Source organism: Suillus subalutaceus, assembly GCF_016647625.1.
Source record: "Suillus subalutaceus strain FC151 chromosome Unknown DFJ58scaffold_115, whole genome shotgun sequence".
In the NCBI taxonomy this organism is placed as follows: domain Eukaryota; kingdom Fungi; phylum Basidiomycota; class Agaricomycetes; order Boletales; family Suillaceae; genus Suillus; species Suillus subalutaceus.
This window is the reverse complement of record NW_024540364.1, coordinates 111,246-128,672: the sequence shown is the minus strand read 5'-3', so window position 1 is coordinate 128,672 and position 17,427 is coordinate 111,246. Positions and strand designations below refer to the sequence as shown.

Below are 17,427 nucleotides of genomic sequence, written 5' to 3'. Positions count from 1 at the left end.
GAGAGGTGACAACGGCCGGTTTGCCGCTAGCCTCATCGTCTGATATCCCCTACGAGTTCAATTTCAACTCTGAGTTCTCCAGTATGCATGAAGCACGCCCGAGTGTTGAAGTTAGTGCAGTAGAGATGCTGCTGTTCAGAAGAAATTCATGCAGGAGATAGTGGAAGATATGTAACTGATGGCGCTGGATGCCACAAATACCCTCTTACATGGCCTATTGGGAGATATTTGAGGTGGAGAACTAATTTGCGACTTGTAGCCAGTTGCGAGCATTAATACAACAGCCTAGAGTGACAAAGCATGGAGGTCTAGTGGTTCTGGCGCACTGAGCCTAGATACAGTCTATCCATGCCAGCCAGTCCCGAAGACAGGACCGTTCATCGAGAATAGGTTCGTAAAGTGATTTAAGCAGCGTTGCCTGAATTTTAGGGTGATACAAAGGTAACATTTGTGGTGATGATGGTGCGCCATTTGGACCTGGCCCAAGAAATACGAATGTAGCTAGATAGGCTTGATCTTGAAGTGAAGAGAAATGAGGGAGAATATCAAACACTAAACAAATGGCTGTAAGATCGTGTAAGGGAAAACAGGCGAAAGCACACCTTCAAGTCTTGTACAAGGTAGTAAAATACACGAAGTCCTTCAGGATCCTCGCTGTCTTGGATATCAACAAGCGACCCGATTTTCGCAGTCTAAATGTGACGAATGATTTATAAGATCGTATGTGTAAAAGTACTGCTAGTCACGAACCTCGAAAGCAATGTGGTCATTGCCCACACGTATCTCCAGTTCTTGCTTTCCAACGATGTTTTTTTTCGGCCAGTTCGTATCGTCTTCCCTGGACGGCAAGTCAGCAGGTCGGAAATGGGGCGAAGAGTATGATTACTTTGTGATTTCGCTCGATTCCACAATGCGCTTGAGCTCCTTGACCACTAACGGCCCAACCCACACTAAGGACTTGGGTCAGTAGCCGCGTGGCCTGCAGGATGAATTACTGACTTTCTTTCCGGATCAAACTGTCATTCCTATAATTCGAGTTGTTGGCATATCGAAGACGACCATGGGAGTACTCAAACTCCAAGAATTCATGGCCGTGTTTTCCTGAATGGCCAGTGCTGCATGAATACTTAGCGACATCACAAACGGGATTCAACATGATTTACTAGTATCTAAAAACGCCTGTCAGCCCAGTTATTTCATGAATTAGTAGCACACCCGCCTGAGATAGAATGGGTCACTGTCATGGGAAGACATAGCGGTCTATTGTTGAGACTTGACAAGCTTGACCAAGCTCAAATTGGAATATTAGTGAGAGGGATTGGCAAGAACTGCGATCCGGCATTCGCCGGGTTCGATATTTTGCATACTGAAGTAGCACCAGTCGCGTTTCGCGAACTTGAAAACATGTTGCCTCGACGATCTTGTCTGGCTCTGCCAACTATAGCCAGATTGGTGCGGTTCAATGGCAGCAGCAGCCACATGAGGTATGTGCTTTCTCGTTGCATGTCTTGCAGCTGAATGATATCAGCCTTTATGCAGTGCTCCACTGTTGCCTACTCGAAAACTGGAATCGGAGGCTCCTGCACCATTGACGGAAGAAGAGTTTTCTTCCATGATCATTCATGGACGCAGCCTATATCCCCCGTCATACCACCCCCGCACCCATTCAGTTCCAGTCGCTCAGCTGCAATTCCGCGCATATCACCATCAATTCCTTGAACTGTACATGCATTTTGTAGGACATGCAGCTGCAGCATTAGGCATCCCAATTTCACGCCCGGTGTACTTGCCAACGCAACGCTCGCTATGGACTGTACCTCGCGGTCCGTTCGTGCACAAGAAGAGTCAAGAGAACTTTGAACGGAAGGTGCACAAACGTGCAATTAAAGCATGGGATGCAGACCCCGAGGTCGTCGACCGTTGGGTGCGGTATATCGCTCGACATGCGATGCCTGGAGTTGGGTTGAGAGTGACTCAATGGAAGAGGGCACCTCCTGGTATCGGACAACAGATGGTAGATGCGACGGTGGGCACAACCAGACTGGGCTCCGGTGCCGATAACGTCAAGGCGTTGGCGAAGAAAATTGTGCAGCAAGAACTTTGATCTTTTATACTCTATCTTTTGTCTATCTCCCACTATAATCACCTGGTGGTCTGTAGTTGCCATGCATGATATTACTGTAACTAGAGTACCGACCCCATTTGAACCCATGCATGTTTTACTGCTATCCTACACAGCCAGAGCTTGTCAGCGTCAGTGTAGTTTCAACCTTTAAGTTTTAAGGGTGATGCTGATCACGCTTTGAATTCATACCAGAGACTGTACGAAAATTATAAATGATATTAATAAGTTATGTTGGTAACACCTTTGATTTCATGCACGTGGTACATGTTCGTTCAGATCTGACAATGCCACATTCAAACGATCAAGTTGAGGCCAAGTTGTGACGTTAAAAGTTGCAGTGAACTGAGGCCTTGGGGATGAGCCGACGTATACTTGGATTGACAGGCGCATCGACTGGGGGAAATAATTATGATGTCACTTGTGAAAGTGGCATCGAAGAAGTTCCTAGACTGGACAACTGGCGGCAGTGTCCTAAGATCCATAATCAAAGGTCGGCACCCTTGAATGATAGAAACTCTGTGAGTTCCCCGGGAAGCATGAGACACGCTTATAAGCGCGAGAAGAAACGTTCGGAGAAATATTCATCCAAACCCTCATAATAAATAATCAGACATTGAATCGTGAGGTGGACGTTTCGGAAGAATGCGTGAAAGGATGAAGGTGAAGGAATTGATATACATAAAAATTCTTTGAGGAAAGGACATGACGATGATGCGAGCGATGCAACAGCGGCACGCTCCATGAAATGCTGAAAGCATGAGTTTCGACAAATTGGGCCCACAGAATAACGCAAGAAGGGGGAGAAGACTTCACCAATAGACAGCCAAGTCAGAGCTAAGCTGAGGTTCGGAAGGAGGGTCCTAATGGAAGAGGAAAACAGCTTAGAAGTTGCATCACAAGCTATGTTAGATCGTGGTGTGCATGACGTGCGAGAGTCCGAGAGTCCACTGGACGATCCCAGATCTTGAGTACTAAGCGTGGAATCTGAGTAATGAGAAGAAGAAAAATCATGATGGCCAATTCACCAATTGGTTGTTGCAATTCCGCTTCCCACCGGAACAGAGAACGAACATGTCCAGATAGTCTAACCGAGTCCACAGAACATCCAGGACAGGGTCTTTAAATGCTCGACACGTTCGTCGTTCTTGCTAAACCAGCAACCGTGACTAGACGACCCTCTGTATCCCCTGATATGCGGTGCTAGGGATCGAGGATGACAAGACTCGGAATCCAATGGTGCATAATAAATTCGTGAACTCATGATCAAAAGGGCAACTGAGCTGCGGGCACGATTGTCACCTTGATCGCAAGTTCAGGACAGAAATCTACTATCATGATTTGTCTGAAGTTTGGCTAAAGCTTTGAATTCTAACATGAACAAACAACACTTCGCCACCAGCCTTGCAGACGGTATTCAGACAGTAGGCACTTAAGTACTAGAACCTGGCCTACCGCAGCTCATATACGGCCCCGAACATGGATGCACAAGGACATCTTTTGTCACTGAAAGTGATGCGGGTATCTGTGGGTAGACAATCTTTCAGCGCGCGACGTGGTGATCAATGCTGTTATTTAATGACAGAGACCATCGCTAGCTAGTGCATGGCAGCCCTTCTATTCCAGCTCTCCTTCATTCTCTGCCCACTCTACTGCGTCCATTCTTTCCCTGCAAGGAAAGTCACCTCTCCCAGGCCACCCCAAGACTCTACGGGATCTCACTCAAGCATCCGAGTTCCTTACACTACCCGCCTCATTTGGAGCCATTCAGCTAGGCGAAACATTCTCCAGTTGCATATGCATCAATAATGAGACAAATATCGACATAGAGGGCGCTAGTGTTCGCGTTGAGATTCAGACAGCAAACTCCAAGATACTACGTGGCCGAACTTGGTGGCCCAGACTTCAAGCTCGCGGTAGGGAGATTCACTAGAATATATAGCCCATCACGAGGTGAAGGAGTTAGGTCACCATGTTCTAGCTTGTATCGTCTCGTACCACCTGCCTCCGTCATACCGACATACCCCTGGTGCTAGTGATCCCTCAAATGAAGCAACCTTCCGCAAGTTTTACAAGTTTGCTGTATGTAACGCTTCTAGTCGGACTTCTAGCGATTTGAACATTTCAACTGATAACGCGCTAGGTCACGAACCCTCTATCTGTAAAGACAAAGGTACACACGCCTCGGTCTCCGTCGGCGTTGATGACTTACGTCAGAACGCGAGAAAGGATTTCTCGAGGTCCACATTCAGAACTTAACCCAAGACGCGATGTGGTTCGAGCGCATGAAGTTTGAATGCGCAGAGGGATGGAGCGTTGTCGATGCCAACACGACAGGTGATGATAAGGACCAGAGATTATTCTCTGGTTCGACGGCTCTCATGCAACCACAAGCCATAAGACAGTACATCTATATCCTGACCCCAACATCGTCTTCCTCGTTTCTGTCGTTCATCCAGGCAGTGTCATCCCTCTCGGTAGACTTGACATCTCATGGCGTTCTCAGTTCGGCGAGCCTGGCCGTCTATTAACTTCGGTGAGATCACTGTCCAAAAAAGTAGTTTCATCACTCACTTTTGACACGTAGATGCTGTCCCGTCGATTTCCTGGCCCTTCTCCAGCTCCGAACTCAACTCCAACTCCAGCTCCCCCACTCCAGCACCCTGTCTCAGCACTTCCTCCTTATCTTCAGCGCACCGTGCCAAGTGCACCATCCTCGCCCGCCCGACCACGATCTCCACAACTTCCCCCTTCTCGACCTAGTTCTCCAACTCCGGCTCCATACAGACCAGGCTCACCCTTTCGCACGCGCCCGATGTCTGGCCCTTCGCATCCGCAATCACCCGCAGCTGGATCTATATCCACCATGAACATGTTTGTCGCACCAAATCAACAACAATCAGCACCACCGGTGCCTGCTCTCGTATTGGACGTCGAGGTAGATGTTATCATAAATCATATTGCCAGGGAATCTATCACTGTTGAGCGACCCTTCAAGATCGCTTTCACTGCCACTGTTTCTGCTGCTCTACCAAAGGCCAAAGGGAAACAAAGGGTCATCACTCTTGCTGTACAACATCTTCAATATCCGCGTGCCACAGCGATTGCATACCCTGAACCATTCCAAGCCACCGAGACCGTTAGCTCACGGTTCTCGTCCCTCGGCCTCACTTCTGCGACGTCAACACTTGTCACTCCTGTGCAAGGTTCCCCCAACATGACAAGCGAGAATCTCTTGGTTATCTCGCCAGAGAAGATGATTGCACGACCCACTTTGCCACCCCCTTACTTTGAGTTCGCTGACGAGGAGAAATGCGTGAAGTTGAAAGGCTGCGTATCTGTTGGGTCCTCCACACAGTTTTTGAACCCGATTACACTCACCGATCCAGTCACGCCAATCATCATGAAGACTCATCGGATGGTGATGTGGAGAAGGCAGAGGGTAGTCAAGAGTTTGAACTTACCTTCCTGCCTGTGCAAACAGGATTTGTGCGAGCGGGCGGCCTGCGCATCCTACTGGTTAGGGATGAGCTCGTAGATGTTGGTTCAGATCAGGCTACTCGCCGCTTAGGGTCCGCGATGGAAGCAAAGACATTGAAAGAGTTAGATGTAGTCGCTGAACTTTGGGTTCATTCATGATCATGATTTCTTCAACTTATTGCAGAGTTAGTAGGATGGACCACCGCATGTATAGTTCAAGTGCCTATGATTGGAGGGTACAATACTACAAATGCCCGACAGCCAAGATAGAACCTGACGGAGCTCTTTTCCATTTGAATTGTGCTTGTTTCACGCCAATTTCACGCAGTAGAAGAATGATGCATTGATCTAATCGATCAGCCCCGTAGCTGCAGTACCTGCAAGGGGCAAAAAGCTGATGATCTCGAGCGAAGAAAACACCACTCAATGCATTAAGAGGGAATCGAACCCCCGGCGGGTCGATGGCAACGACCCAGGTTACCACTACCCCATTAATGCTTGCGTAATGCCACATTAGTGGCATATATTAGAGCTCGCGGTGTCGACAACGAGCTACATGTGTCTGATTTGCTAATACCTGCACTGAGGCCGAGTCGGTGCCCAGGGATATCAAATAAGGCGCTAGTATGCTACAGAACATCAAATCACCCGATGGCCGAGACTAACCCTCCAGTTATGATAGTCTGCATACAGGAGCTAATGCTATTACTAGTACCTCAGCGTGATGATCCAGCCACTACAGTAGTCAGTATTCACATTCACTAATTAGAGACTCGTTAGATATTTAAATAATCTACTTGCGTCCAGATCGACGCTTTTCTTTCGCCTTCTCTCTATCCATAGCCTTTTGTTCAGCTCTCTCGCCTTCCAATGATGAAAACGCCTTATTCATGTGGTCCTTGTAAGCGCGGTCCTTTTCAGTCTGTTGCTTGTGCTCTACAGCTGCCAAGAACTTCGCATCCTTTCTGAGCTCACGAATGGCCCCCTTCTTTTCCTGCTTGAGTTGGTAGCGAAGCTTCGAGGCCTCGTTACGTTCATGATCTGGATCATGTCGCCGCAGGTAAGAGGAGGATCTTGACTCAAACTTGGGTATATATGTTGGGATCGGAATTGGCTTGTGGGCCTGTAGTAGAAGAGGTCTGCGAGCTTGACGAGCAAACTTCAATAACCTGGTGAGCTTGTCTTGCAAAGAAGAGGCTTGCGTCTAAAATCATGGTTAGTCTACCTTTCGCACAATCGTGATATCGACTCACTCGAAAGTCCTCCGAGAGTTTTGTGATGTCAAGCTTCGTGAGGATGTCTAAAACTGGTTGATAGAGTTCGATAAAACCGTCGAGGCTTTTGTACATTTCTGAAAACCGATCCAAGAGGCGAAAAGCGAGACCTAGCAGATCAAGTTTGTCCTGCTCCTGATAATGGTCGTGAGTCAAGAGCCGAAGCAGGTTTGGTGTGCGGAAGTCGAGATGCTTGGACTTCTTGACGTCGATCGCGAGGGGTGCACAGAGATCTGAGCGGAAGTCGGGGGAAGGAAATGAACCGGGTATTGATGCAGCGTTTTTAAGAGAGTTCGGAGCTAGGTGCAAGACCGCGTTGATAGAAAAATTGATGGCTTCTGGGACCAGGCGTTTGGATAATTCCTCGTACTGAAGGAAGGTGGATGATAAGAAGAGCCCACTCGTTATGTCCGTTAGTGACCGAACACGACACAGCCCCAAGTAAGCACCCATGAGAAGCCGTGCAGGTGAAACGACGGGATGGCTCATATCACTGCTAGACCATATGACTCCGATGGTGCGCAAAAGGGATAATTCAGCTGGTCCGGGCCATGTTCTTGCACCCAGTTCAAGAGCTCCCCGCGATAATCCCCGCTCCAAATTTTTGTGCATCAGCGAGAGTTTCTCCACGAAGATTCCCGCGGATTCGATCGGATACGAACGGCAAAGGGCAAAGAGGTGGGGAACAATAGAGTTCAGGAGCGTGAATCGTGGGGCAGGCGGAGATGTGATATAGAGTACATGGTCAACAAGGACCGATGTCAAGTTCTATAGAGAATGTCAATTGAGTTCCCAACTGTCAAAGAAAGGCGTTACCTGAAGCTTCACTTTATTTTCTGGGGAAAGGCTTGGGTGATGCAACGTGCGTATGCGCTGAACAACGACAGGCAGGTCCGTATCATCTATTTCTCCAATAATCTCCAGAAACTCTTCGTGCGACTCAGGGCAAGGGAACGTGAAGGGCAGTTCATGTCGAACGCCTGGTGGCTTGAGTTTTGCTGACTTCTGGCTGGTTGTGATTTCGTCAAATTCGCCTCCAGAGACGCTGCCTGCCTCACTGCCAAGGCTTGGTTCACTTCCCACCTCCACCTCACTGTTCTCATCTTCGCCATCGGTCTCCTCATCATCATCCACACCATCGTCCTCGCTGTCGTCCTCCTCATCCTCACTCACACCTTCGTCCGAATCCTCCTCCTCGCTGTTGTCCTCCGCAGCCGCCTGGTCGTTTATACCAACCTCACCTAATGCCAACCCAATACCTCCCCACGATCCGTCCCCTACAAAATCGTCCTCGAGGTCGTCGCCCCCACGTTCCCTCTTCCGTTTTCCGTGATTCTTTCCGCCGTCGTCACTATCTTCTCCATCTTCTCCAAGCATTCTCCGCCTTCGCTGCCTTTCTGCCTTCTCTAAAGCATCTTTCTCCTCAAGCGCAAGCTCGTCTTCAGTTTTTGTCCGATCTTTTGGCTTTGCGCGTTGATCAAACGCGAGTTCCCGAACCTGTCTGTCATAGTCCATTTGCTCATCTATGTCTACGGCAGAAATGCCAGGTTGGTTTCCAGAACCACCCAGGGAAGCCACGTTGCTGTCGGTTATCTGTGCGTCAGGCGCGAAGAGCAGACTTCTCAAGGAATCAAAGTCTTCATCGAGTTGATGCCGGATATTTTCCTCTTGTACTTTTTCCAGTTGACGACGGGCCTGAACCAAAATCAGGAAGACTCCGGTAAGAAGTATGATATGTTACCTTATGCTCTTTACTTTTGGCGATGAGTTCTGCCATAACTTCCGCTTTTGATTTCTTCCGGTCGGACTGGAGAAGTATGATGAGCACAACATGTCTCCTTAAGTTATGAGAGACGCACATGGTGATCTGTTTCGTCCTCATCCTTGTCGCCAAACCCGCCAAAGTGTGCCCTCCCCACAGTGTCATGATCAAGTTGGCCTTGAGCGAGTTAAACAAAATAATCTCGATGCAAAGCATAGGAATGCTCACCTTGATCATCGTCTTCGTCTTCGTCCATAGGCAAACCAACGTCGTCGAAATCATCTAGATTCGACAAGCTTTGGCCATAGTGCGTGAGCTGTTCTTCGCCTTCGAGATTGAATATGGTTCCTTTGGAAGCTCGCTGCCTTTCTTTCGTGAAACGCTCGAGCATACGTTCCTCAACAGACATAGAAGGGTCGTTTTCACCAAAGCGCCTATCGACAACTCCGCCAACACGACCTCTGTCCTGGAACTCTTTCAACAGAGTCTTCTCGCGCTATTGTAGACAATTTAGGAGACCTGTCAATACTCCTGGAAAGTAAAATATGCGCACCTGCTGAATACCTGCTTGTTTGCTCTGTGCGGGCTGTCCTTTGGACCCTTTGATCTTGCGTCCGCCGACATCATGTTTGAGCTTCGTAACCTTGATGTCGAAGGGATTCAGTTTTTTGTGTATCTCTTGAAGCTTAGCTGCCTTCTTGATTTTATCCTGGTCAATAGAGCCTGAACGTTTGCGCTTCTTTCCATTTTGCGGGGCCTTGCTGATCCCCGCTTGAGATAACGCCGATTTGAGCTGAGATAACTGAGATCCCTTCGCCATGCCTTGTGTGCTGTAATGAATGTGGCCCGCCAACAAAATGCAATGCTTATATAAGCAAATTTTCCCCTAAATCGCGAAAAACCGGCGTTCCTTTAAGTTAGTAAGGATATCATTAATTCCTTGGCTCGTACTACAGACTTCCATCTTAACCGGTCTTAGCCAAGTGTTAAATGTTCAGACGAGACAGAAATTCAGGCAACACCAGAGAGAAGCGTAGTTTCGATGAGATACAGTTCCGAGACACACAAGTTGTATGCTCACACCTCATGGGCCTCGCGATGTTCAAACATCCCACGTGTGTAAGTTACGAGTCACAGCTTTGCAGTGTCATAACCAACATCTCTTCTGATACAATCAAGGGAAGGCCCCTGGACGGGCTTCCCTTTCTACTTAAATTCATGCTGAAACACCTCGGCCAGTCGAGGCAGAACGGATACCATACCTCAATCTCGCCTCGGGGATGCAAGCGCTGATCTAACCGTGGCTGCGACGGTTTTGCAGTTACCTTGTCTGTCGGGATGATATAAGTTTATTCAATTAGTCAACTTAAAAGAAGACTTACCCTTGACTGACCCTGCTTTGATTGTGTTGCGATACGTGCATGCGCTATATATAGAGGCTTGGGTCGTCATTCGTGACGGGTTGAATCGTGCAAGAGCATCAATGCCTCACATGGTTTACGATACTAAGACACTGCATGCTGCAACCCTGCCAATATCGATGTCATTGTCGAGAACTGCAATGAACGCATCAAATCTTCCTTCTCACACTAATACATACCTCGGGAGGGTTACAATACCATGAAACATGTAACAAACACGGTAAACGAACACGCTGACATTGCAGACGACAAGAGCAATGGTAATCACGTACGAATGGGAGACGCAGCATGTAGAACGAGATACTAATGGTAGTTGCAACATACATCATGACGGCGGTGGTACGCGTGCTGATAATACGGAGACAGTATCGATGTCCGAGTGTGCGCTATACCGCTGACCAAGGGTGGCTGACGAGCTCCTGCACTGATAGCAAGGCATGATAGCGCACATCTGGGTCTGGATGAGTCATGAGCTCCATTGCGCGGGCTTTACCTCCCAAGTCTGTAATTATTCTGCGAAAACAATCAGATTGACGTAACGTTCAGGGTCATGTGGCTTTGCTTACTTCTTTCCTCGTTCGTAATGCTTCACATACTGTCCAAGGTCGTGAACTGCAACCGCCAGGACTACGGAGTCGTCGGAGCCTAGTAGTCCGATGAGGGTCCTGTAATAGGGATTAGCAATTGAGCAATTGATATATGAGGCTGACATTACTTCAATTGTTCATAGTCTCTATCATTCAATCTCGATGCATTTTCCCGCCAGAAGGCATCTGACTCGTGCACTGGTGTCCACGACAGATGACCAGATGCCAATTCAGACAAATATTCATCGTACGTCCTGCATCCCATTAATCAGTAAGAGATTGGAGCAGTATCAGCGTGCTCACGTCAAGCTTTCAAAGTTGCGTTCAAGCTCATCTCTGACATACTGTACGTCCTCCAAGATATCCTCGTCAGACCATTTCCGAGTTGAAAGGTTCTTGGAGAATGGAAGAAGCTGCGCGACAAGCATGGCCGGAAGATTCTCGGAAGGCGCCTTCGTAATCAAATTCTTCGAGAACATTAGCATCGACTATGCCCGAAGAGAGAAAACATGCACTTACACTGAAAGTGGCAATAATGACACGAATGACTTTCTCTTTCACGGCAGCCTGTGCTACTGTGATCAACAGAGGTATGATATCGTATTTCCTTCAAAGCTTTGAGAAAGTTTCATGATGACGCGACTCGAACCCTCACTTGTTAATCTGTTCAGCGACGTCTTGCTCGAATGAAAGCAACCAGATGCAGAATATCACTTGGTAGCTCATCTGAGGGCCAGGCTTATGGAGAAGGATCTCGACGAACCTGTTCGATCAGGTAAGGCACGAACTGATGACCAATGCTATAAGTGCTCACCCTGCTAATATTCTAGGGATGGCCCATACTGCCCTGCGACATTCTGGACGAGCGAGAAGAGACTCCAAGCACTGAACCGCGACGTCACGCTTATTTTGTAACTGGCTCTGCACGAGCGATGAAAGGACCTTGAGGAATGGCTGAAGGTGCTGGTGCTGAAGAGGAGTTGATTCCGAGCTGAGCAGACATGACGTCAATACTGGACTCAAGGAAGGCAGATCACGCGCACCTCAGCAGCACAGTCAGTATTTGGGCAGATTTGAGTTGTACAAAGTCATCTTGAGCTTCCAGGGTTCTGACATAGGGCTGTTGGTTTTACAATCAAGTAAGAGATGCCGAAGACGCGTACCTGATGAGAGGGGCGTAAGGGAGGTCGGGATCAGATTGAGCGGCTCTCGCGAAGAGCGGTATACGCTCATCATGATCTACAGACATAGGCGTCATGTATTCCGTTACAAAACATTTGTAATGAAACATACCCAGGAGTGCATCTGCGATTAAGACCAGGAGGCATTGCATGGTATCGATCCTTTGCAGCTTCTTAAGAAGCCGAAGGTATAATAGGGCATATGTTTGGCCGTCTGACAGATGGATAGACTCAACCTTTGCCCTGGGCTGTCTGTCCACCTTCTTAATGAGAGCCAGCTCCTCTGAGGTTACCAGTTCGGCACGTTGGTATCCCTGAGTCCGGGATGAGTGTCATGCACTAATGAAATCTGGTTGACGGACCTCCCATGGAACAGGCTTTGACCTTATCTTTGCGGAACTCTCGTCCAGATATGCATTCGAAACTAGGGAAAGGGACATTGTTGCCCGACACAAGCTTGTCCAGACTAGACCTCTTCGCGTCTACTTGACCACCTTTGGTCCATTTCACACGCACACGAGGGGTCGCGACCCCCCTTTATTCTCACTTCAATTGAATTCCGGGTCAGTTTCTGTTCTGTCCAGGTAATGTTCTCGAGAACAGTGTTATCGTCGTGCAAACGCGCACCCAAAGGTACGTGACATCCTTTTAATCCTTCTAAGACATTTTGCAATATTTTTGCAGCATCTCTCCTTCGCGGACTTGCGACCGAAGCTTCTGCAGCACCTGCAGCATCTGAGGTCGCGCAGGTAGATGCTGCACTGTCAAAGAAGACTGCACGGCCCAACCTACACACCGGAATTATCCTGAACCGATCTCCCATAATAACCCGAACACCAACGGCCTTCGAGAAAAGCCTACTACGCCTACCAAGCCCGCATCCACCGCGCGCTGCACAACCCATTTCCTTATGATTTTTACTTTAAACAGGGTTCACCTCTAGAATCGCGATTCAACATAGAAGAGCGAAGACGCGAACGCAAGGCGTTTGGTGCGCCTTTTGGTATGCAGACCGGGGAGACGAGCGAGGCTGAAAAGCTTGCTGAGGCTACTATGCGCGACGAAGAAGAGGCCATGCCGCGTATTCATGAAGCTGACATTAACTCGGACTTCAAAAACCTGCAAAGACGCGGTCAGCGAAACCTGTATCTATTACTACAAAAGCAAGAAAATGGAATGGCCGTATGGAGGTTCCCTCAGGGAAGTGTGGACAGGGGAGAGCTTTTGCATCTTGTCAGTAAATTGATCCCTTCCTGGATTACTTGTCCTTATGTTCTCCCAATCAGGCGGCGACCCGTGGACTTGAAGTCGAGTGTGGAAACAATATGGACACTTGGACAGTCAGTCGCAATCCAATAGGCGTCTTCCACCCTCCATCACCAGCCAGTACAGATGGTACTGAGAAGGTTTGTCCTGCTTCTGGTAATCTGCATTTCGTACTGACACGTCCACAGGATGTGGTCTTCTTCTATAAAGCACATATCATGGCTGGTCAAGTCCGCCCAAACCGAACGCATACACAGGACTTTGCCTGGTTAACCAAGGGTGAGATCAAGATCCGGGTGGATGCGGACTACTGGTTAGGCATCAAAGATATGCTGTCTGATTTCTAGCGTATATTCCCTATATTGTTCTACTTATCGATGTATCACCTGGTGCTCTACTGCACCTACTTGGGGGCAGAGATAGCCCGACGCATTTCTGGTCGCTTTTGTGCATCATCGAATCTGCGTACCACCACATCGCACTTCGTGCTCTTGCATATGTGCTTGGAGTTTGCCTTTACGGCATCTGAGAACAGATTGAGACCAGCAGCACGTTCTACAACGTCAACTAAGTGCAGCACATCAGTCATGCGCCCAATATTGAAAGGTTTGAACGCATACTTGGTATGACGAAACTCTCCAGAGGTGCATCGTCGGGAATAATGGCATTCGGGAGTACAAATGCGCCCGTAGAAATTTCTAGTGCGTCTGGCGCTGAAGGTGACACAGGTCTCGAGGTCAGCACAACTTTGGCAAAATGCGTCGGAACAGCAACGTTTGGCGGGGAACCAATAAGTTCATACGTCTGCAAAAAATACGTGAATCATGACGATAAATAACGTCCTTAGAGCCTAGACTCACAACGCGGAATTTACCATCTGCATCTTTTCTGGGGAGATACAGCGGAATAGTAAAGACGTAAACATCAGAGAAAGACCCCGTTAAGCGTCTACACCAGTCTTCCAAGTACGCCCAATCTATGAAGCAAAATTCAGCTTTGAGACGTCTCCTGTATCACCTACTTACAATGACGATTGAAGCCAACGCCGACTTGAGGCGCGATATTCGACAGTAAGAATGTCTCATTCATAGCCTCCTGAGAGAGCTTGGCGTCTGCAGCAGGGACCCTTCGGATTCGTCAAAATCCGCCTCCTCAGAAAAGTTCGACGTACGCACATATGTCCACGATCATACCCGCTTCGGAAATAATCTTGCAGCTTCGCGCGGAACATCGCCGGGAGAGACTCATCCTCCACAAATGTCGAGCTTGAACGGTCGGGTGACCCATCCCCAGAGGGACGTTGCTGACCGGATTTGCCAAGAGATGCGAGAGTAAGATGCTCTGCAGTCTATGAACGCAGTGTTAGTCGATAACCACTGAAGTAGAGAAAAATAACTCACCCATGCCGGGTGCCTGAGTCTCCGGTCATACGCAGCAGTGTACGCTTTACGAACCAAGAGGTCCGGTACAGGACCTATTCAGAACCCAAGTTCAAGCGAGAGAAACAAATTCATCATCATGCAGCACGCAAATCACCTGGGTGACCGTATTTTAAGACCGGGGACGACAGTGCAGACACTGCAACAGCATTCGAGAGTTTCGCGCCGCCACCCTGGCCCATTTCGATTATTGGAGGAGCGACGGACGTGTTGGCTGAGGTGGTTATAGGGATTTGCCTCTTGCTGGAGGCTACAGCGCTGACCACACCCCCTCCTACTACTGCACCGACCGCGAAGCACGCGGCGTGGATGATAGCTGCGCTCGGCATTTGTGAACAGACCAGAACACCGGTTGAGTCTGTGGAGTTGATGTGGACGTGAAGAAGTTATGAACGCGTCTCAATCCCACTCGGATCACGGTGGTACTCCTCCAAATTTGTTTGGCAAAAAGTCTTGAAAATAAAAAACCGGCGCGAAGTACCGTTCCGATGAAAGCAAGACCTATGGTGCATCAAGCAGCATATATTTACAAATTCAATCAGGCCTATGATATGTATAAAATGGTTGAAACAAGATAATCCAGAGGGGAAAGCAGAGGTGTAAAGAGAGCGATCCGGACAACGAAAGTACAAGGAAATTACGAGTAGGGAAAGTCGACTTTTGAGAGATGGAGGATACGTATAATTGCTTTGATAGTGCGGTATACAAAAAAATCTTCAGAACCAGGAAACCAGCGAGAAGAACCAGCAAGCAATCAAGCTACGCGGGAAGAATAATTAATACGAGCACCGTCTAACCCTGGATGAGGCAGACTCAAAAGTATTATTGAGAAAAACCTGTGGGTGTCTGTGGTGAGATCTATATCTCCAGCGGCTCGTGAGATCTAGCTTCTAGTCCGTTGCCACGAGTTTGGTCACTGTTTGTTCCACGACGCAGACCAAAGCCGCCCGCGCCAGGGCCTCGTGGTTGTCTGACAACACTACTACTCTCATTAAAGCTACCGCCATTCATATTCATTCCAGTGACGCTGGATGGCAGGCTGGGAACGGGCGGGATGGCAGAACTGCCAAAGTTGCTGCCAAAGAGCGAACCGAAAACACCTGGAGAGCGACGAGAAGGGGAAGCAATCGTTGCATAACCTTCCCTAATATTGCCGTTCGACGCACGAGTAGCTAAGCGGGGTGCTTGGGTGTGCAAGGTTTTCATATCGGGCATCGACTTCTTCATACGTAAAGAACTTGCAAGCTGCGACTGTGAGGAAGTTGCAGAAAGATATGCAGATGGGGCACGCGACAGGGTCGCAGCCTGAACCCGTTGAGTCTGTTGATTCAATAGTCAGGGAGTGACTAAAGGCTTGGCATGTAGGGAAATACCTACCCTGTTAGGATCGATGCGAGTTACGACGGCGTACCTTTCATCGCCTTCTCCAACCGAATAATGGTACACGCCCAACTTCTGGGCAATCAGGTGAACGACCCTCCTTTGTTTAGGTGAGAGTGTCCTCGAAAAAGCAAGTTCGTCTCTCATTCTATCGTCCTTGAAAAGTAAGATGCGAGAATAGATTTCCAATGTAGAAGGATCGTTGAGATCCAGTTCATTAGAGGACGAAGACTTCTCCGATGGATTTGGTGTCGCGGGAGCAATTGGAGGGGATGAGGCGGGGTTAAATGGCTGAGAGATTGGAAGGTGAGGCATAGGGGGAGGTGAGTACTGTTGTTGTTGATAGGCACCAGAAGAGAAGGACCGCTGCGGTGTGAAAGCGGGGGCCGTGACGGGACCAAAATCATCGTATGCTTGGTGAACTGCCTGTTGTTGCTCCTTTTCGAGTTGCATAGAGCGCATTCGCCTAATAGCCTTTTCTCTTTCGATACGCTCTTTCTCTCCAGCTTGAAGAACTTTCTTGTACTCGACACGAAGCTTACGGCCTTGAACATCGAATCCGTTTAAAGCAGCCACGACTGCGTCAGCGTCTGCCGCTTGTCGGAAATTAGCAAAAGCGAGACCACGGAAAGAGCCTTGTTGATCCAGGTGGTAGTTGAACGCGTAGGGAGTAGGAATGGACAAAGAAGCCTAAAATAGAGACATTAGTCGTATCACATGGTGAAAATAATGAACTCACGATAATATCTAGGAGGGTCTCGCGCTTGACGTTGAAAGGAATGTTCTTGACGACGATGGCGGTTGGTATAACCTCATCGTCAGCATTTTGGTTAGGCGTCGAGGGAGAAAGAGCAGATGCTTGTAGATGACCCAAAGGGGGAGAACTACCAGAGGAAGAGAAATCCGAGTTGTTGTGAGGAGATAGAGGGCGATTATCAGGTATGACCATTGAGTTATCAAGCCATTGCTAAGAAATGATTTTAATATTAAGATGTTTTGAGAAGAAAATGACTTACGGTGGGAAGACCAGCACGGGTAGGCTTCATCTTGAGAGGAGATGGAGTCATACCACCTAGAGGATTAAACTGGCCTGAAAGCTGCTGGTTTGCGCTGAACTGATACTGTTGCCTATTGTCATAATCGTAATTGTCATGGAGGCGTTGAGATTGAGGATTGAGAGATAGAGAGCCGATGTCAGGCGTTGGAGAGCTTGTCATGATGGTCAAAAGAAAAGAATAAGATTGACCGTAGATTCCAGGCTAGTCTTCAGCTTAATAAACCAGTCGTGACGGCAGTTCGAGATAGAGAAAAAAAACAAGGCGAACAGACAAAAAGCGTATAAGAAACTCAAGGATGATGAACGCCGAAAATAAGGCTCGTGGCCAAACCAGAACACACCCGTGACACGCCACCCTGATTTCCATGTCACTATATACCACACGTTCTTAAGCTCTAGTTCATTCAAAATACTTTCAAAACCACACAGCAATCAAGGCTATACTATGGACACACGAA

The 17,427-nt window shown here is 48.3% G+C and overlaps 8 protein-coding genes and 1 non-coding gene across 9 annotated transcripts; 3 read left to right on the top strand and 6 right to left on the bottom strand.

The window, feature by feature from the left end:
• Nucleotides 1-190: 190 nt before the first annotated feature.
• DFJ58DRAFT_805991 (mago nashi) lies at nt 191-1,326 on the bottom strand. Its single transcript, XM_041391142.1, has 7 exons — nt 1,220-1,326; nt 1,164-1,169; nt 1,000-1,115; nt 887-950; nt 751-838; nt 603-692; nt 191-552 (listed from the first exon to the last, which is right to left on the bottom strand). The coding sequence occupies exons 1-7, from the start codon at nt 1,252-1,254 to the stop codon at nt 502-504; spliced, it is 450 nt and encodes a 149-aa protein (XP_041239991.1). The 5' UTR covers nt 1,255-1,326; the 3' UTR covers nt 191-501.
• Nucleotides 1,327-1,345: 19 nt separating this feature from the next.
• Nucleotides 1,346-2,308, top strand: DFJ58DRAFT_805990 (ribosomal protein S10 domain-containing protein). The gene is made up of 2 exons (XM_041391141.1): nt 1,346-1,484; nt 1,540-2,308. Exons 1-2 carry the CDS (start codon nt 1,405-1,407, stop codon nt 2,102-2,104), a joined length of 645 nt encoding a protein of 214 aa, XP_041239990.1. The 5' UTR covers nt 1,346-1,404; the 3' UTR covers nt 2,105-2,308.
• A 1,204-nt stretch (nt 2,309-3,512) lies between these two features.
• Nucleotides 3,513-5,892, top strand: DFJ58DRAFT_805985 (DUF974-domain-containing protein). Its single transcript, XM_041391140.1, has 8 exons — nt 3,513-3,649; nt 3,708-4,002; nt 4,047-4,204; nt 4,266-4,295; nt 4,348-4,562; nt 4,586-4,658; nt 4,710-5,479; nt 5,512-5,892. Exons 1-8 carry the CDS (start codon nt 3,602-3,604, stop codon nt 5,759-5,761), a joined length of 1,839 nt encoding a protein of 612 aa, XP_041239989.1. The 5' UTR covers nt 3,513-3,601; the 3' UTR covers nt 5,762-5,892.
• Nucleotides 5,893-6,029: 137 nt separating this feature from the next.
• Nucleotides 6,030-6,100, bottom strand: DFJ58DRAFT_t127. The gene has a single exon. It is a non-coding gene; the product is annotated as a tRNA-Gly (tRNA).
• A 64-nt stretch (nt 6,101-6,164) lies between these two features.
• On the bottom strand, nt 6,165-9,497 carry DFJ58DRAFT_688048 (nucleolar protein 14). The gene is made up of 7 exons (XM_041383338.1): nt 9,192-9,497; nt 8,867-9,134; nt 8,736-8,815; nt 8,618-8,683; nt 7,693-8,571; nt 6,856-7,644; nt 6,165-6,806 (listed from the first exon to the last, which is right to left on the bottom strand). Exons 1-7 carry the CDS (start codon nt 9,456-9,458, stop codon nt 6,396-6,398), a joined length of 2,760 nt encoding a protein of 919 aa, XP_041239988.1. The 5' UTR covers nt 9,459-9,497; the 3' UTR covers nt 6,165-6,395.
• A 782-nt stretch (nt 9,498-10,279) lies between these two features.
• DFJ58DRAFT_688045 (ATPase V1 complex subunit H) lies at nt 10,280-12,287 on the bottom strand. Its single transcript, XM_041383337.1, has 11 exons — nt 12,190-12,287; nt 11,940-12,141; nt 11,810-11,885; nt 11,690-11,755; nt 11,461-11,637; nt 11,302-11,409; nt 11,166-11,253; nt 10,950-11,113; nt 10,775-10,900; nt 10,626-10,724; nt 10,280-10,572 (listed from the first exon to the last, which is right to left on the bottom strand). The coding sequence occupies exons 1-11, from the start codon at nt 12,265-12,267 to the stop codon at nt 10,446-10,448; spliced, it is 1,311 nt and encodes a 436-aa protein (XP_041239987.1). The 5' UTR covers nt 12,268-12,287; the 3' UTR covers nt 10,280-10,445.
• Nucleotides 12,288-12,414: 127 nt separating this feature from the next.
• DFJ58DRAFT_717938 (uncharacterized protein) lies at nt 12,415-13,440 on the top strand (the record flags this gene model as incomplete). The annotated part of the gene is made up of 5 exons (XM_041384417.1): nt 12,415-12,460; nt 12,512-12,590; nt 12,679-13,060; nt 13,114-13,233; nt 13,282-13,440. The coding sequence occupies 5 exons, from the start codon at nt 12,415-12,417 to the stop codon at nt 13,438-13,440; spliced, it is 786 nt and encodes a 261-aa protein (XP_041239986.1).
• Nucleotides 13,441-13,496: 56 nt separating this feature from the next.
• DFJ58DRAFT_665788 (uncharacterized protein) lies at nt 13,497-14,861 on the bottom strand (the record flags this gene model as incomplete). The annotated part of the gene is made up of 7 exons (XM_041382526.1): nt 13,497-13,660; nt 13,714-13,897; nt 13,954-14,069; nt 14,119-14,219; nt 14,269-14,441; nt 14,494-14,567; nt 14,630-14,861. The coding sequence occupies 7 exons, from the start codon at nt 14,859-14,861 to the stop codon at nt 13,497-13,499; spliced, it is 1,044 nt and encodes a 347-aa protein (XP_041239985.1).
• Nucleotides 14,862-14,975: 114 nt separating this feature from the next.
• On the bottom strand, nt 14,976-17,301 carry DFJ58DRAFT_53868 (uncharacterized protein). Its single transcript, XM_041380795.1, has 4 exons — nt 16,929-17,301; nt 16,652-16,879; nt 15,910-16,602; nt 14,976-15,852 (listed from the first exon to the last, which is right to left on the bottom strand). The coding sequence occupies exons 1-4, from the start codon at nt 17,127-17,129 to the stop codon at nt 15,391-15,393; spliced, it is 1,584 nt and encodes a 527-aa protein (XP_041239984.1). The 5' UTR covers nt 17,130-17,301; the 3' UTR covers nt 14,976-15,390.
• Between the last annotated feature and the right edge of the window lie 126 nt (nt 17,302-17,427).

What these genes read in the sequence shown, in the direction of transcription:
- DFJ58DRAFT_805991 (XM_041391142.1), bottom strand. Translation starts at nt 1,254, where the DNA reads ATGTCTTCCCATGACAGTGACCCATTCTATCTCAG. An exon ending in GAATCGAGCGAAATCACAAA is followed by an intron (nt 839 to 886) that starts GTAATCATACTC and finishes CTTGCCGTCCAG; the next exon opens with GGAAGACGATACGAACTGGC. An exon ending in ACCTTGTACAAGACTTGAAG is followed by an intron (nt 553 to 602) that starts GTGTGCTTTCGC and finishes CCATTTGTTTAG; the next exon opens with TGTTTGATATTCTCCCTCAT.
- DFJ58DRAFT_805990 (XM_041391141.1), top strand. Translation starts at nt 1,405, where the DNA reads ATGTTGCCTCGACGATCTTGTCTGGCTCTGCCAACTATAGCCAGATTG. An exon ending in GGCAGCAGCAGCCACATGAG is followed by an intron (nt 1,485 to 1,539) that starts GTATGTGCTTTC and finishes GCCTTTATGCAG; the next exon opens with TGCTCCACTGTTGCCTACTC.
- DFJ58DRAFT_805985 (XM_041391140.1), top strand. Translation starts at nt 3,602, where the DNA reads ATGGATGCACAAGGACATCTTTTGTCACTGAAAGTGATGCGGGTATCT. An exon ending in CTCTATCTGTAAAGACAAAG is followed by an intron (nt 4,296 to 4,347) that starts GTACACACGCCT and finishes TCAGAACGCGAG; the next exon opens with AAAGGATTTCTCGAGGTCCA. An exon ending in TCTGTTGGGTCCTCCACACA is followed by an intron (nt 5,480 to 5,511) that starts GTTTTTGAACCC and finishes TCACCGATCCAG; the next exon opens with TCACGCCAATCATCATGAAG.
- DFJ58DRAFT_688048 (XM_041383338.1), bottom strand. Translation starts at nt 9,458, where the DNA reads ATGGCGAAGGGATCTCAGTTATCTCAGCTCAAATCGGCGTTATCTCAA. An exon ending in CCAAAAGTAAAGAGCATAAG is followed by an intron (nt 8,572 to 8,617) that starts GTAACATATCAT and finishes ATTTTGGTTCAG; the next exon opens with GCCCGTCGTCAACTGGAAAA. An exon ending in AAAATAAAGTGAAGCTTCAG is followed by an intron (nt 7,645 to 7,692) that starts GTAACGCCTTTC and finishes CATTCTCTATAG; the next exon opens with AACTTGACATCGGTCCTTGT.
- DFJ58DRAFT_688045 (XM_041383337.1), bottom strand. Translation starts at nt 12,267, where the DNA reads ATGTCCCTTTCCCTAGTTTCGAATGCATATCTGGACGAGAGTTCCGCA. An exon ending in AATCGCAGATGCACTCCTGG is followed by an intron (nt 11,886 to 11,939) that starts GTATGTTTCATT and finishes CTATGTCTGTAG; the next exon opens with ATCATGATGAGCGTATACCG. An exon ending in CCTTACGCCCCTCTCATCAG is followed by an intron (nt 11,756 to 11,809) that starts GTACGCGTCTTC and finishes GCCCTATGTCAG; the next exon opens with AACCCTGGAAGCTCAAGATG.
- DFJ58DRAFT_53868 (XM_041380795.1), bottom strand. Translation starts at nt 17,129, where the DNA reads ATGACAAGCTCTCCAACGCCTGACATCGGCTCTCTATCTCTCAATCCT. An exon ending in CCCGTGCTGGTCTTCCCACC is followed by an intron (nt 16,880 to 16,928) that starts GTAAGTCATTTT and finishes ATCATTTCTTAG; the next exon opens with CAATGGCTTGATAACTCAAT. An exon ending in CTCGCATCGATCCTAACAGG is followed by an intron (nt 15,853 to 15,909) that starts GTAGGTATTTCC and finishes TTGAATCAACAG; the next exon opens with ACTCAACGGGTTCAGGCTGC.